The sequence below is a fragment of the Rattus norvegicus genome, chromosome 3 (assembly GCF_036323735.1).
Source record: "Rattus norvegicus strain BN/NHsdMcwi chromosome 3, GRCr8, whole genome shotgun sequence".
Lineage (NCBI taxonomy): Eukaryota > Metazoa > Chordata > Mammalia > Rodentia > Muridae > Rattus > Rattus norvegicus.
Genome location: NC_086021.1, coordinates 176376787 through 176393975, shown reverse-complemented (window position 1 = coordinate 176393975; position 17189 = coordinate 176376787). Strand labels below are relative to the sequence as shown.

General features: G+C 49.5%; 1 protein-coding gene across 1 annotated transcript in view; it reads left to right on the top strand.

The window, feature by feature from the left end:
- The first annotated feature begins 10724 nt into the window (after positions 1 to 10724).
- The window catches only part of Ptgis (prostaglandin I2 synthase), a 35663-nt gene continuing 29198 nt past the window's right edge, over positions 10725 to 17189 (top strand). The window contains exon 1 of the mRNA NM_031557.2: positions 10725 to 10876. Coding sequence (NP_113745.1) covers positions 10800 to 10876 — 77 coding nt within the window. The 5' untranslated portion in view covers positions 10725 to 10799. The remainder of the gene's footprint in view (positions 10877 to 17189) is intronic.

Below are 17189 nucleotides of genomic sequence, written 5' to 3'. Positions count from 1 at the left end.
CGCCCGTCTGCCTGTCTGTCGTGTGAGTTTGAGTACCCCCCCCCCGACATGGCCACATAGAGGACAGAAGACTACAACTTTCGGGAGCCAGTTTTCTCCTACTGTGAGATCCAAGGATTGGAGTTGGGTCGTCAGGCTTGGGCAATACCTTCTTAGTCCCACGGAGCCAGCTGACCAGCAAGCATCATCTTCACTAAATCCTGGGGTCACTGTCACCTGAGTCATGACCTCTGTGACTGAGTTGAAGTGATGCTTCTTACAGTTGTAAGGAAAAGCCAGAGAGGTGGGCGGAGCTCATACTCTATGAGCCAAGACCCGGCATACACCCCACCCCCATCTCAGTGTCAGACAAACCAGCACTTTGCAGCAAGGATGAAGTCATCTTTGTCCCCACCGTTTCTGTGAGAGCCACCTAACTGGTCTTGCTGTCACTAAGTGCCCATAACTGAGGATGCTATAGGTCACACTCGGCCACCATGGGTCTGTCTGCCACTCTATTTGGTCTCATAGCACCTTGTTGTGGTTGGTTCTTTTACAGACAGCTACACATTGTTCCAGAACACAAGCCCTTGGCACAGCTAGACTCCAGGGATCAAACTAGGAGACAGATATATGTTGTTGGCTGTCCTGTGTTTTGAAATAATTTGAGCCGCTATTTCTGGCCTCTCGTCGTAAGTCAGGAGACCTGGGCATAAGGGCCTGTCTCTCTACCCAGCTGTAGGCTGGAACTGAGAGGCTGGGTGGGTTGTTTGGGCTGGAACACCATTATCCAGTTTTTCCTGGTCCCCTCCTTGCCCACTACCTCCCCCAGCATGTAAACTTGCACCAGTCATTAGCAGAGACTGCAGCGGGTAGGGGTGGGACACGTCCCTATTTTCACCTCACCCTTTAGCACCTGTGAGTGGAGCCTGTCTCCTTTATAGGGAGGAGGCGAGGGGGACACCCATGCAGCTCTCAAGGGCTTCTTCCTGGGGTTCCCTGGTTGGGGCCTAATTCACAGAGACAGTCCTGGTGTCCTTGTGCTCTGTGAGGGAGGCTGGAGTCCTCTGGCTTCTTGGAATCCTCTGCAGCTGGTCACCCTCTTCCTCCTCCTTCTTGCCTCCCCCTCTCCCACTGCTTCCCTCCCTCTCTCTCCACTCTCCCTTTCTCCCCCCACTGCTTCCCTCCCTCTCTCTCCACTCTCCCTTTCTCCCTCCCCCCTCCCACTGCTCTCCTCCCTCTCTCTCCACTCTCCCTTTCTCCCTCCCCCCTCCCACTGCTCTCCTCCCTCTCTCTCCACTCTCCCTTTCTCCCCCCCCCACTGTTTCCCTCCCTCTCTCTCCACTCTCCCTTTCTCCCTCCCCCCTCCCACTGCTTCCCTCCCTCTCTCTCCACTCTCCCTTTTTCCCAGCCTCCTCTGGCTTCCTCTCAAGAGCATTCCGTTCTAGTTCGGAGGTAAAATGCACTCTGGCTTATGCATTGAAGGTGTGGTCCCCATGTGGTGCTCAGAGGTGGGCTTTGGGAAGATGGCTGGATCAAGGTGGGGCCTGACCTGGGCAATAGATTCTTTATCTGCCGGTAGACTCATAAGTCAGTTGATGGGCCTCTCAGAAGTGATGGGAACTAGAAGTGGGGGCACCGCAACCCCTAGCCTCCCACCCCTCTGCTGCTTGGATGCTATGAGCAGACCCCTTCAGTCACTGGCGTCCACCACAACCTTCTGCCTCATCACAGATACATTGTCACTGATACATTGTTGCCAGATGGACCTCTGAAGCCATGAAGCGGCAAGGATCCTGTCTTGTGCTTAGCATCTTGGACCTTCTTGCTGCAGCAACAGAAAGCTACAAGAACACTGTCTTAGTGCATGGCACCTCTTCCCGTTCTGACCGATGAGGGATCTGATCAAACACCTGTTCCCATAGCTGACAGTTTTTACCCACAGAGAGTAAAAAGAGGCATCCAGGCTGCAAACAGCACAAGCCAAGCATGGAGGTTGGAGGTCAGAGGTCAGAGGTCAGAAGTCCGAAGCCTGTGTTCATAGCAGAGCCAAGTGAGGGCATATAGAGAGGACATCACAATCCCATCTGCCAGCCTACCACAGGACAGGCTGTGTGGCCTTGGGCAAGTTACTGACCTTCTCTGAGTTTTGAGTTCACCTTCTGAAGACTGGGGGTAATGACAGCACCCGCTTTCCAGGGTTAAAGGTTAAAGATGACAGTTAAATGGACTATGAGAAAGCGCCAGATGTCCTAAGCTATGAGTTGAAGCCAGGGTATCTCTGATGGGCCGGTTTTCAGCTTTGAAGAGAGCAGTGCGTGTTGTTTCCCCTCTGGACAGTTTGTAATCTTTAGGTCACAGACATAAAGCAGACAGAATCCTGGGAGGAGAAAGCAGGGCCTGATGGGACCAAGGGCCATGCGTTCCCAGGCAGAGCCCCTTGTTTGATGGGTTATGTCCTGACGCTTCCCTTGTGACTGAGCAGGAGCAGCCGCAGGAAGGAGAGCCTCGTCCAGCTGCTGGCCAGCTGTGGACAGGGAACATCTGGACGCACAGACTTTTCCAGAGAAGTGCTCAGGCTCGTTACCAACTGAGAGTCTGCAGGACACAGGGCTTCAGACCCCAGAAGGAGGCTTCCATGCTGGGGCTGGCAGGGTCTATTTGTTAAATGATTGTGCTTCATTTTCTTATTGCGTGCTTGTGTCTGTGTGTGCGTGCGTGCCGTGGCACAAGGTGGAGTCCCACAGGGAACATGGGAACTAGTTCTCTGCCCCATGAGTTCTAATCACCGAGCTTGGGTCTTCCGGCTTGGCGGCAAAGTGCCTTTTGCCACTAAGCAGCCCCATCTGCCCCTGCCCCTGCCCTATGCCAAGGTTAGACCTTTACTGGCATTTCCTCTGCCCCCAGTCCCAGCATACACCTCCAGGCATGTGAGACTCAGAGCAGGTGAGGGACTAGCCTGGGGTCATTGACCCTTATATTCCACCGTGGCCACCCTGGCCACCCTGGTCACCCTGGCCACCCTGGTCACCCTGGCCACCCTGGTTACTCTGGCACTACAGATCTGAGGTCACTTTCTGGGGAGGCCTCACTCTTTCTGTTTGAAGCAACACCAGCTGTCAGGCCCTCAACAGATTCCTTAAAGCCCTCAGCAAGGGGTAAGAGATGTGGGATGAGGGATGTGACTGAGAAGGGTGTGGGGAGTGAAGGGTGTGTGGGGGAAGGGGTGATGGGTGTGTGGGGAGGGGTGGGAATTTTGAGAGGCAGGGAGAGTTTGTTTTTCTGAGTGTTTTAAGATTCTGTTCTGTTTTACTTTACTTTGTGTGTGAGAGTGTTTTACCTGCATATAGGTATGCATACAGTGCCTACCTGGTGCCCAGGGAGGCTAAAAGAGGGCGCTGGATCCCTGGAACTAGAGTTACAGATGTTCAGTTTGCTATAGGTGATTGTAGCCATGGGTGTCAGGGATAGAATCCAAAACCCCTGCGAGAACAACCAAGGCCTTTAACGAGTCATCTCTCCGCTCTGAGACAGAATCTCAAGAAGTCCAGGCTGGCCTCAAACCCACCACACAGCTGAGGATGACCTCAGAATCCTGCCCTCTGAACTCTTCCAAATTGCCACAGCTGGAGTCTGTGATGTATCCCTTACCCCATGATGCAACACTGACCTGCTGTGGCAAAAAAACAAAAAGCTGAGACAGCTGGCAGGCCAGTCAATGACTCTGAGCTTTCCTGAGTGAGCATTCTGAAGGAGCGTCCCCACGGCCATCCATTGACAGCCTCCTGGGGACTGCTGGTTTCAGCAGCGGACAGACAGCATGCATAAACAAGAGGGTCTGGAAACTTCTTTGTCTCTTGCTGTTCTGAGTCACCTGAGTTCACCCGAGGTCCATGTGGCTGGGTTGAAGGCCAACCTGAGGCAGGCAGGCAGCTGAGTCCCTCAGCAGGGTTTGGGAAACAGGGCCCACAGAGAAGCAGCCACGGGGGGAAAGGCAACAGGAAGTATTCTGTGACAGTGTCAGGCTCACAGCAGGCAGACAGCTGCTTTTAAGTATCAGTTGGATGCAATCTAAAATCATCTGGGAAGAGTCTCAATGAGAGGATGTCTAGACCAGGCTGACCTGTGGGCGTGCCTTGGGCACTTGCCTTGATGGCCTTAACTAATGGGACAAGAGCCACCCTGAAAGCTGGAGGGACTATTACCTAAGGAGGGGCCTTACCCTGAGAGTAGAGGAGGCTGAACGGTGAGCCTGCCTGTGTTCATCTCTCTGTGAGTCCGAAAGAGACCCTCTCTCTGACTGACTTGGTCAGGGTGATTTTTTTTTTCTTTTATTTTGACACAGAGTCTCCCTATGTAGACCAGCTGTCCTGGAACTTACTATGTAGACCAAGCTAGACCGGAACACTTACAGAGATCTGTGTGAGCTACCACTCCTGCTTCCCGAGTTGTTTTTTTTTTTTTTTTTTTTGGTTCTTTTTTTCGGAGCTGGGGACCGAACCCAGGGCCTTGTGCTTCCTAGGCAAGCGCTCTACCACTAAGCTAAATCCCCAACCCCGAGTTGTTTGTTTTTTAATCACAGCAATAGGAACGAGCTAGGACAGTCAGCGCTTCTCTGAGGAGGGAACAGCCATGCTGAAGCATGGGGGACACAGCATAGGAGTGAGCTGTGCAAATCTCTCAAGGGAGAAGGTTCTGGAGACAGGGAGTAACAGGCAAAGGCCCTGGGGTCAGTGTGAGGCTATAACAGGTCAACTTGTAGGACACAACAGGTTCTCTATGCGGCCAACGACTCAATACTGGAAAGCGAGGAGAAGTCGCAAACACACCAAGGACTAACCCGAGAGTCTCACAGCTAAATCTGCACATCTTCTGGCTTTTGTCTCATGGCTTTCTCTAGATTATAAGGCTGTCACAGGTATGATGGAGGGGAATTAACCTCTCAAATCATCTCATGGTTCCTGATTTCTGCAGGAGCATAGAGAAACTGAGGCCGCAGGTTGTGGGCCTCAGAGTCTGGTAACATTTAGCTTCATTTTCACTGGAGGAAAAGGGCTGAGCCCTAGAGTTTTGGGTGCAAGGGGGTAACAGCTTCCTGCGGATGTCTCTCTGTCGGCCATTGGTGCAGCACGGACGGGTGCTACACGGGTGACCTTAGACTCTGTCCGGTCTTATTTTGGAAGCATGATAGTCGGCACTATGATCTGAAATGTCCCTGGTGAATGCCGGGGTCAGGACCTGGTTTTGTTTTGTCTTGGCATTGGTTCGTAAAGATGTTTTGAAAGAAGCCAGGGGCCTTGGAGACGCTCGTCACCGAGGCCTGGGCTGGGGAGTTGCTTGGCTATGTGACAAGGGGGCTCAGGTCAGGTTTTGTTTGCAAGAGGTCTCACTTGGACTGCGGGGACATCTGTGGGCTGGTCTGGCACCGATGAGTGCGAGAGTCTGGCCTGGGCCTTGTTGAGCTGTCCTGGGTCTGTCTGAGTTTGCTCTTCCACCCTGCCTATGTGGTAACTGAGTTATTTAGTTCGTTCAATTTTAATTTTTGTTGTGTGTTTTGTTTTATTTTTGTTTTTCAGGATAGAATTTCTTTGTTCTTTTTTGTTGTTGTTGTTGTGGGTTTTTTTTTTTTGTTTTTTTTTTGTTTTTTTTTTGAGACAGAGTCTTGCTATGTAGCCTTGGATGTCCCAGAGCTCTCTATGTAGACCAGGCTGGCCTCAAAGTCAGAGTGGTGGGATTAAAGGTTTGCTCCATCACACCCGGCTTGGATTCTGTTTTAATCCTTATTTCCACATTTGAGGAGAAGAAATGGTTTGGACCTTTGCCACCTTAACTGTATCCGTTGTCTGAGGCATGGGTGGTGATATTGCTTAGATTTGGGGTACCACTGTTGTTGGATAAAGAGCCAGAAAGCCAAAGTCCCCAGCAAAACTAACGATTGGCATTTAAATTTGAACAGCATTTTAAAACCATTTGCTCATATTGGGGCGACTCATATTGGGGCGACTCACGTGCCACTGAGCACATGAAAAGATCGAAGGACAACCTGTGGGAGTCAGTCTTTGCCCCCACCACGTGGGTTCCAGGGATTGAACCACGGACGTCAGACTTGGCCGCAAGCCCCTTTTTACCGGCCGAGCCGTGCCACCACACCACAGGAGAAAAGTTTTAAGTTAAGAATTTTTGTATTGGTATAAGGATATTGATAACAAAACTTGTCTAAAGTAGATTCTAAAAAAGGGAATCACATTTATTTTCTTACTGAATAGCCAAAGGACACACACACAAAGAGGCTATACAAATATCTTATGCTAATTAAAATGCACTATTTGAAGTACATTACGGGGGTCCAAATGTAATTGTTTTGACGATTTCTTGATATGTGGAGTCTGCTGTACATGAGCTTCTCAGCTGTATAAATAGCTTGTCTCTGTGGAGACGAGATCAGATCCATCCAAATGATGTCATCAGCACTTTTATTATGTTATCGCTGTGGGCTTATTTTTCAGGATCGTAATTATTAAATAGATTTTAGGAAGGAAGGACTATGCATAAAACCACACTGATGCTCAGGCTGACAAAGTGGCTCAATGGATTAAGGCACTTGTCTTCAAATAAGAGGACCCGAGTTCAATTCCACGAACCCACATGGTTGAACGAGGCAACCGACTTCTACAGGTTGTCCTCTGAGCTCCAGATGCATGCTGTGATTTAAAATCAAAGAAGGCTGGGCAGAAGATATAGCTGCTTTTGCAGTTGGTCCTAGTAGGGCTCCTAGTACCCACATGGGACCCCTCGCAAGGCCCTGTAACTCTAGCGCTAGTGTATCTGGCGCCCTCTTCTGGCCTGTGTGGGCACTGCACTCACGTGCAAAGACAAATTGAATAAAAAAAATCATAGCTGTCTATGTTTGTTAAAGATTCTTTTTATTAAATATTTTTATTTTTGTGTGTATGTGTACATCCACATGTGTGTAAGTGTGAGCCAAGAGATGGGTTAGTGTTTGAGAGTGTGTGCTGCTCTTCTTGCAGAGAGGTTGAATTCCGGGACCTACCTCAGGTGGCCAGTAACACCCCCAGGAGATCTAGCACTCTCTTCTGGCCATCATGGGTATTGCACTCATGTGCAAAATCCACACACTTTCACACACTCACACTCATAGGACATGCGGAGGCCGGCTTCAACTTTAACCTCTGATGTGTGTCTAAACACACGTGCAGACATACAGAAACACACATACACACAGACACACGCACGCATACTCACACAAAGAAGATTCAGAGGCAAAGTAAAAAACCGAAACCAAATAAACCCTTAGACTTTTCCTGTTTCAGACTGTCTGGAGTAAGATGTGGTTTCACACACGTGTTAATTAGCCAAGTAATATCTTCGAAGCTGCCAAGAGCCACTTACTAAGTTTAGCTAGGAAGTAAAATTCAAAAGGATTTTGTAGGAAGTGAAATTCAAAAGGATTTTGTAATTGTTACTGACACGTAACACCAGAAGTCACTTTTTAAAAACTTTGTATCTTATTGCTCGCCAGTATATGTGAGAGGTGTGCATGCTGGTGCACATGCTCCACAGCTGTCATGTGGAGCTCAGAGGACGACTGCAGCTGTCACTTCTCTCCTTAGACCCAGCCACAAGTGCCTTTAGCAGCTGAACAAACTTACTGCCCCAAATATCAGGAAAGACATGATTCTGCTGGGTGTGGTAGCACATGCTTTTAATTCCAGCACTCAGGAGGCAGAGACTGACTGCAAATCACTGAGTTCGAAGCCAGCCTGGTCTACAGAGGGAGTTCCAGGACAGCCATGGCTACATGAGAAGTCTTGTCTCAAAACAATAATTTTTCTTGTTCCAACCAAATTTTTGGAAGAGAAAAAAATGATTTAAAAAGAAATAACTCACAAATATGGTGAAATGGCTAAGGCTGACCGTCCACTGGACAGAGCATAGAGTCACTGGGGAGAAGAGTCTACAGGCACTTGTTTTAATGACATTAGTTGAGGTGGGAAGACATGTCCACTGTGGGCGGCACCATTCCCTAGGTGGGATCCTGGACTCTATAAGTAGAAATAAATGGCGAGGGGAGCTGAGTGGTAGCATGTGCTCATCACTCTGAACCTCCTGACTGAGGATGAGAGGGGCGAGCTTCAAGCTCTTGCTGTCTTACTAAGCATGACAGGCTGTTCTCTTGATCTGTAAGTCAGAACAAACCCTTCTTCCCTCAAGCTGTCTTTATTGGGATATTTTCATCACAGCAACAACGACAACAACAACAACAACAAAAAAGAAAAGAAAAGAAAAAAGAAAAGAAACTACAACATCCAGGCTTTCAGATTTCCAGGATAACATCCTCTTCTAGTAAAGTAAAGATTATGTTGTTTAGATTTCAGGGGACTTCTTTTTAAAGGTTTATATCAATGGTCCTCAACGTTCCTAGTGCTGTAACCCTTTAATGAAGCTCTTCATTTGTGGTGACCCCACCACCATCATAAAATTATTTTCATTGCTACTTCATAAATCTAATTTTGCTACTGTTATGAATCATAATGTAAGTGTCTGATATGCAGGATATCTGAAGTGCACCCTGTGACTGGGTCATTTGACCCCCGAAGGAGTCTCAACCCACAAGTTGAGGACCACTGGTTTATATGATTGCAAGAAACTTAAATGTGTGGAGGATACATATGTGCCACGATACACACACACACACACACACACACACACACACACACACACACACACGTGTGAACTTGCTGTGGGTGGCCTGGAACTTGTCTGTAGACCAGGCTGGCTTCTCAGAGAGATCCACTTGCTTCTGCCTCTCGGGTGCTGAGAGGATTAAAAGTTGACACCCCCACCCCAGAAGACTCCTGATGCAGCCCTAAAGTCTTTGACTTTCTCTGGCTGTCTTGGAGCCTTTTTATTTTATTTTTTTTTTGAAACTTTGTATCTGCTGATACTGTGGTTACAATCCTAAAGCACAAAGCTAGGTCAATTACTGTGTGTGATGGTTATTGTGCCAACTTGACACAACCTGGGAAGAGAGCATGAGGGGGCATCTAGGTTGGGTTAGCCTGTAGCTTGTCCATGAGAGATTGCCTAAATTACCTGATATAGGAAGACCCCCCACCCTTCCCCAGGCAGGGGAATCCTGAACTCTGTAAGAATGCTATGGCGGTTTGGATGAAAATGGCCCCGGTAGGCTTACAGGGAGTGAATTTATTAACGTCTCAGATGCTTCATTTTGGTCAAGAAAGTAGGTTCCGTGCCTGCTGCTCTTTCCTCTTCACAGAATCAGATCAGACCGAGTGAAAAGACCCTGCAATGAGGGTCCGCTAAGCAGCAGGGCATTCAGAAACGGCACTAAGACAAGGGAGGAAAGTAAAAACCAAAAGACACAGGGCGAGAGGCCAGATCAGCCTGGACCACAGACATACCAGCCAAGAACAGGCTGGCTTGGGCCAGCTCCTCCCAGCATCGCTGCAGCTGGGAGCTCAGGCAGAAGCAAGCTCTCTTCCCACTCAGGCTGCCAGCTTCCTCTCAGCTCCTGACAGGGAAGGGGCACGGCTCGGAAAAGGTCACTCGGGTCCCTAGATGGCATGACATCTCATATTTATTCAGATTGAGGAATAGACAAAGTGGTGGCGTCTGTCAGCTTGACTTGTGAACATATAACAGACCCTCATACTGACAGCCCAGGTAATGGGGTCAACCTGGGGCCCCAGTCACTCTCCTGGAAAGTAGGGAAGGACTGACAAAGCTCCCACAGCTGAACTGACCCATCTGCCTACGTTCTGGCACTTGTCTCATGGTGTCTATAAATGTTAAGACCTACCATAGTCCGAGAGAGAGAGAGAGAGAGAGAGAGAGAGAGAGAGAGAGAGTGTGTGTGTTAGTTCTATGGAACTCAGACTGGTTTCCAACTCACCTGTAGCCAAAGCTGGCCTTGAACTCCTGATCCTCCACCTTCCAAGTGCTGGGATTACAGGCCTGGTAGACAGGCTCAGCTCTGGTGCTGTGGGGAGGCTTGACAAGAAAAACTGAGCTGAGGAGTCAGAGGGCCAGTTGGGGTAACAACTTGGGGAATGGGAGGAGCAAATGGGGACATTGAGGGGGAACAAGTGTCAGGACTGGGGTGAGAGGTTCAGTTCCACCTTTTTTTTTTTTTTTTTTTTTTTTCGGAGTTGGGGACCGAACCCAGGGCCTTGCGCTCGCTAGGCAAGCGCTCTACCGCTGAGCTAAATCCCCAACCCCCAGTTCCACCTTTTTATAACACCTGGGAGAAAGCGCAATCTCCCTTTCTTGGCAGACACGTCGTCGGCTGCTCTCAGATAAGTACAGCCCTGACCATTGGTCTTCGAAGGGAACTCTCCTTTAGGCTAAGCCCTCCCAGAGTGTTAAGTGGTGTGTGTATGTGATAAGATCCCAAGGCCCTGCCGCAATCCCCACCACAATCAGGTCTGTGAGCTTGGGGCAGTCGTGAGTGGCTTTAGTTCCCGGTGAGGTGGACAGGGCCGGGGTGGGGGATGGGCGGGGAACCGTGGTTTGCAGGAATGTGGCGGGAAGGCTCCCCTGGTCCGTTCTGGTCCAGTCTCCTCCTCTCTGCCCCCTCCCATCACCACCAGGGGCCGCCTCCCCAATCCCCTCTCCTCCCCTCTGCGGCAGCCGGGCCAACGCTCCCTCCCCGCTCCTCCCTCTCCATCCCACGTTTTCCAGCCGGACCCCTGGAGTGGGGCTGGCTGAGCTGAGGATCCTGCGGTTCGGTGTTGGTGGCGGTGACCTGTTGCCACCCGGCAGCCGCACACCCTCGAGCCATGTCCTGGGCCGCTCTGCTCGGCCTTCTGGCCGTGTTATTACTGTTGCTGCTGCTGCTGAGCCGCCGGCGCGCGCGGTGAGTATCTCCGGGACCCGCCAGGGTGCGCGGAAAGGACGCCAGGTGAAACTGAGGGTCGGCAGTGTGGGACCGGGACAGAGTTGGTACTACCCATTCTGCAGCCTCCACGGTGTCCCATGTCCTAGACTCCTAGACTTAACGGTGGCTCGATCCCGGGTGGGGACGCTGAGGCTGGGGACTGGCCGCGATGCTCTCCCTGGGTCACACTGATCAAGGAATTCCCACTCATGGATGACGGTCCCATATGGGATCCAGGACATACCTGCCAGCGGAGAAACCTGGGTAGAGTCGAACTAGATCCTTGGTCCTCAAAAAGTGTAGTGCATTGTGGCAATTCTGACATTTAGGAGGAAAACCACAAACTTCTCTTTATCCCGGGGAGTTCGACTGACAGGAGGTCTTTGTGTAAGGTGTTGAAAAGTTAATCTGAATTGCACAGAACCAGAATACATTTGACTTGAGCCAAGCAACTACCTTCTCACTCAGACTCTTCTTCTCCCTTCCTCAGGCCTTTCCTGTTGCTCCGTTTGGGCGGAACTTTCCAGATTTTAAAAAAACCAAAAACCAACAACAAAAACCAGTCTCCCCCCCCCAGCCCCCACCCCCAGACACATACACGCTACTTCAGACTTGCTTGAGAATTTCAGAGAAGTGGTAAATGTTATTGACTTCCCTCCCGCTGCCACAGAGGCTCACATCCTATATTCTTGTAGGATGTTTGTCTCACTTAAAAGCCAGCCCTGGCCCCTGGCTGATAACCGCATTTCAGGTTCTGGAAGTTCATCAGTCTTCTCTGTCAGCTTCCAGGGCGTGACAACTCCACAACCCCAGATGTTTCAAGAGTTGCTTTCCTCCACAGACTCCAGCTCTGGTAATACAGGGCAGCTCTGTAGCCTGTTTACGTTAGAGCGCCTTAAAAGCCCAGAAACACTGAGAACTTGAGTTTTTAAACAATGTGTTTGAGTTGAGTTTTCCAGTAGTCAGCTCACCCCAGGCACAATTCCGGGTAAAAGTTAAAACATTTGCTTATCCGCCCCAAAAGGAGGGATTCCTGTCAGGAATAGCTGGGTGCCTTTAGCTCTCTCTGCACCAGATCTGTGGTTTCGGATTCCAGACTTCCCTTTCTCAAGCCAGATGTTAGAGGTGACATCTGCTCACGCTTCTGTGCAGGTACTCGTGGGTTTCTTTATCCTTTCTGCTCATGTTTTCGCCCACAGGCCTTCGCCCTGGCTGTCATGTTGTTTAGAGCACGTTATGTATTTATTTTAGTGTGCGTGGATGTGTGTGCACCATGGCACACACCAGGAAGTCAGAGGACAACTTATGGGCATCAGTCCTCACCACGTGGGTCCTGAGGATCCTACTCAGGTCATTAGGTTTGCTGGCAAACACCTTTACCCGAGGAGCCATCTTGCCTGCCCTACTCGAACACCTTTTTGTGTTTCACAGATGGTGATTTGCTTTGCCTGCTGGGGTCTGTGACCTGTGCTACGCCCTGGGGCAGGTACTACAGTTAGGAAGAGGGTTGACCTTGTGAGGTAGGACATCTGAGCTCTTAGTGTCCTCTGTCCCAGTTCTCAATGTCTAAACCGATGACGATGACGGCGATGACGATGATGATGATGACAATGATGATGATGACGACGATGATGATGATAACGATGACGATGACAATGATGATGATGATGAGAATGGAGGTGTAGGGTGGCCGGGGAGAAGGAACACCCCCAGCACTGTGGTTTGGGGTGAATCTTGTTGGCTGACAATCTGAGAGTTCCTTTATCTTGGGATGGAACCGGTCTTTATACCTCTGGGAGTTAGAAAGGAAAATCTTAGTGTTGCACAGAGAAACACAGACAAAGCAGGAGAAAAAAACCTAGCCAGGTGATTTCTTCTCGGAAAAGGCTGCGCTGTGACCCAAGCCCGGCGGCTGACAGCTTGACTAACATCTGTCTATCCGTCTTGCGTCTAATCTTCCGTTTCCGAGACACAGCCCTGGCTGTAAGTTCACAAGAGCCTCCCAGGTCTGACCACATCTGATGATGTTTGTCTAATTCTCGGAGCATGGCTGGGAAATCTCTAAGTCCCCTCTAAATACCAGTGAAAACATCATATAAAACATGTCAGACTTTCAGAAACTCGTCCGAGGTGAACTGCTTTTATTCTTTAGTTTGACATAAAAGCGTGCTGGTCTCACTGGCAACAGAGTCGGCGTTGGCATCGCCTCTGGGACTCCCACTTCCATGACCGAATTAGGCAATGAACCAAAACCGGGAAAGTATTTGGACCTGGGACTGATGCCTGTGGCGCAGGAACTTCTAGGGGTGCAGTGATCCTCTGAGGCCTCAGTGGTACCAGGAAGTTTTAGGGGCACTGCCATCTCAGTTCTTGTCATGTGGTTGGTCCATGGTCCTCACCATCTTGATGTTGTCACTCGCCAAAATGGCAACCAAGTCACGCTGTTGCCTCCATCCCGATAGGACACTGGGCAAGATGGCAGCACATGTGACGGTTCCGTTCTGATTGCTATGAGCTCAGTTCTATGATGAAGTGGGCCCATCCCCATCGGGGCACGCATAGTGGGATCCATGCTGTTCATTGTCAGACTCAGGGTGGACCGTCAGGTCTAGGCTAGCAAACTGAAGAAACAAGAAGCAATTCCCTGGCCCCAACCCAAGGCAGGGAGTCCCTGTGTCTTACCACAGATTCTAGGTGAGAGTCAAACAATGCCACCTGGGTGTCATTTTGAAGTCCCCTGGGCTGCATGCACAGGCTGTCGCTCAGCTGGGGGGTCCATGAAGGAAACTGAAAGAACAGGAGGTGCACTCGGTGCCTGTAGGGGGCGCCATTTCTCCAGAAGCTCGTAAAGAGACTGGGCAGGAAAACATGACCTTGGTGTCCTTCTGTCCCACCTCAGCGTGGCATGGCCTGAGACTGCTCTATGACCCTCTTCGGTCTGGCAGGGAGTTCTCCCCTGCATGCATGTCTGTTTACCATGTGTGTGCCTGCCGCCTTAGATGGCAGAAGAAAACATCAGGTCACTAGCAACTAGAGTTACACATGGCTGTGAGCCATCACATGGCTGCTGGGAACTGAACGTGGGTCCTTTGAAAGAACAACACGTGTTCTTAGCCGCCGAGCCAGCTCTCTAGCCGGCACTGGTAGGAATTTAAGTCCCTGAGAAACCAGCTTGTTAAAATCGGTTTATCTTGATTTAAAACATTAGTAGCTTCTACAGTGATGGTTTTCCTCGGTCACAGAAGCAGCCGCCTGGGATCTCGTGGTCCGAGATAGTGTTGGGCTAACCATGTCTCTTCACCTTCCTTCTGCCAAACCTGATCCAAAATCTCCCCGGTTCTCTGAGGGAACGGGTTGGAAGGGGGCAGAAGGAAGAATCCCACACCCAGAGAAGGGTGGTTGGCAGTTACATTTTGGGGGTCTCTCGTGGGGCAAGGAGGGGCATTTTGAACAGGATGGAGGAACCGTCTGAGGGAATCTATGTCCCCCTCCTTTTGTTGGCCTGATTATTTTACATTCCAAACCTTAAAGCTCACGGCCCCATTCTAAGGAGGTTTCTGTGTCTAAATACAGAATCTACTCACTGCAATATTTTCCTGGGCCCTTCAGTGAGTTGCTGAGAAATTTTCCATCCTGGAATTGATACTGATTTGAAAGACTCATCTGTCAAGACCCTGTGGCCCAAGGTGGTAGGCCACAGGATATGTCTCCCCCAAGGGGAAGGCTCCAAACACTCTCCCCGGTGGCTTTGAAATATTGGATAAACCTCAAAGCTGTTGCAAGAGAATAATCTTTTTTTTTTTTTTTTTTTTTTTTTTTGGTTCTTTTTTTCGGAGCTGGGGACCGAACGCAAGAGAATAATCTTGATGTCCCACAAAAGCACCAACAACACGAAAGTAACTGGGCCAGGGAATTTGTTTGGGTAAAAAGTGTGCACCAGGACCCAAGCCAGGCTGGCAAATACGTCCAGGGCAGGAAGACACCTTAAGGTTTATTCTAATGGAATTGTGACCGTGTCTTTTCTCTGATGGCTGGGGTCTGGCTTCTCAGTCTTTTACAGCTGTGTAGCTTTGAAAGACTCAGTGCAGACACGAAGGACAGGTGCGATGGGGTCAGCTGTGGGTCTGATGGGGTCAGCTGTGGGTTGGATGGGGTCAGCTGTGGGTCTGATGGGGTCAGCTGTGGGTTGGATGGGGTCAGCTGTGGGTCTGATGGGGTCAGCTGTGGGTTGGATGGGGTCAGCTGTGGGTCTGATGGGGTCAGCTGTGGGTTGGATGGGGTCAGCTGTGGGTCTGATGGGGTCAGCTGTGGGTTGGATAGGGTCAGCTGTGGGTTGGATGGGGACAGCTGTGGGTTAAATGGGGTCAGCTGTGGGTTGAATGGGGGTCAACTGAGGGTCAGTACGTTCTGGGAATGAGGCAGCCTCACCTGGTAGGAGATGAAAAGATTTTCATAAAAGTTTTACAGGGTGAGGGGATTTATGAAATATTGGCCCTTGGTGAGCTAGCCATTTTTTTCCCCTCCCTTCCCAAGATATGGTTTCTCTGTGTAGTCCTAGCTGTCCTGTAGACCAAGCTGGCCTCAAATTTACAGAGATCCACCTGCCTCTGCCTCCCCAGTACTGGGATTAAAGTTGTGCGCCTCCACCGCCACCGCCCGGCCACTAACTAACTTTTTATAGAAACCAAAACCAAAACTGTTTCTCAAATAAGCACCTGGGAAGGTCACTGAGAAGGCTTGGGGAGACTTGGGTATGGGCGATCCCGGCCACTGTGGGGTGACAGAAGGGCCTACTTGCCTAGGGGCGCTCTGGTTACTACCATTTACATTTTTAAAAAAAATTGTATGTACGAGCTTTTGGCCTAAATGTATGTCTGTAAACCATATGTGTTCAGGGCCCGGAGGACAACATCAGATCCTCTGGAACTGAAGTTACAAATGGCTGTGAGCCATTCAGTGTGGGTTGGGGGGATGCAAGCTGGCTTCTCTGGAAGAAAAACTGCTGCTCTTCACTGCGGAGCTCTCTTGCCCGTCTCGCTTGCCCATTTTGTGTAGAGGAGGATAGAGGCTCAGGGAGGCCATGTAACTTGCTCAAGTTTCAGCCCTGGTTAAAACTCTGGGCTCCCGGCATTCTCCTTCCCTTGGAGCGAGCATTCCTTTCCTTTGCCTTGTATTACTTCACTTATCTGACCACTCAAAAATCCCAGACGATAAGAACCTCAGCTCTGAACCAAACAGTTCCAAGGAAGGAAAAGATAGGTACGTGTTGGAAGATGTGTGCGTAGGCAGGACCCACTGTTTGGGTGAAATACGAAAGGCTGTATTTCCTCCCTGCCCCATTCCTTTCTCCTGACCAAACCCGGGGGTGACTTCTACACCACTCCCCCATCATAGAGCCGGGGCTTGAAGGGCTACAGAGAGCATATTCCACATCATCCTTCTATTCCCCAGGATCTACTGTTCCTAGCAAAAGCTAGACTGCGCCAGTGGGTTGGCAACTGAGTCTGCCCTCCAGCATTTACAAAAAAAACAAGAAAAACAAAACAAAGCAAAAAAAAAAAAACAAAAAACAAAAAAACCTTTTTTTTTCTTTAAAATAAGAACCTTGGTTTTTTTATTTTTATTTTTAATTTTAATTTTTTCAAAGTGGCTCACTATACAGCATTAAGGACGCAGGTCACAGCCACAGTCATTTAACAGGGTGCTGCTGTGCTTGTCAAGTAACACAGCCCTCAATCTGGACGTCTATGTTAGCAGTGAAGACAAAGACAATGCAAACCAGCTCGTTCCTGTGACTCTTAGATCCTCACACTCTTTGTGACGTCCTTTCAAGTACAATTAAGCAAAGATCTGGCCATAAGAAATACAGCAGACGAGACCTGGGATTCTCTACTGCTCCATGCCGGTCTCCTGATCTCCGCACCGAGTTAAACACTGAAAACTTTGTACAGAGGATTCAAATATGCCTGTTGAGGAATCTAAGAGCTCCCTTCACCCCATATTTTGTTTAAAATATTGCAGATGTTATGATGTTTTTACTCCTAAACGTTCCAGAACATATATCAAAAACAGAGAGTCTCAATTCCGTGGTCCTGTCCAAGTAGAAAAACAGTTCTTTTTTTTTTTTAATTTATTTTATTTTTTTTTTTTAAGATTTTATTTTATTGTATGAGTACACTGTAGCTGCCTTCAGACACACCAGAAGAGGGCATCAGATCTCATTACAGATGGTTGTGAGCCACCATGTGGTTGCTGGGATTTGAACTCAGGACCTCAGGAAGAGCAGTTGGTG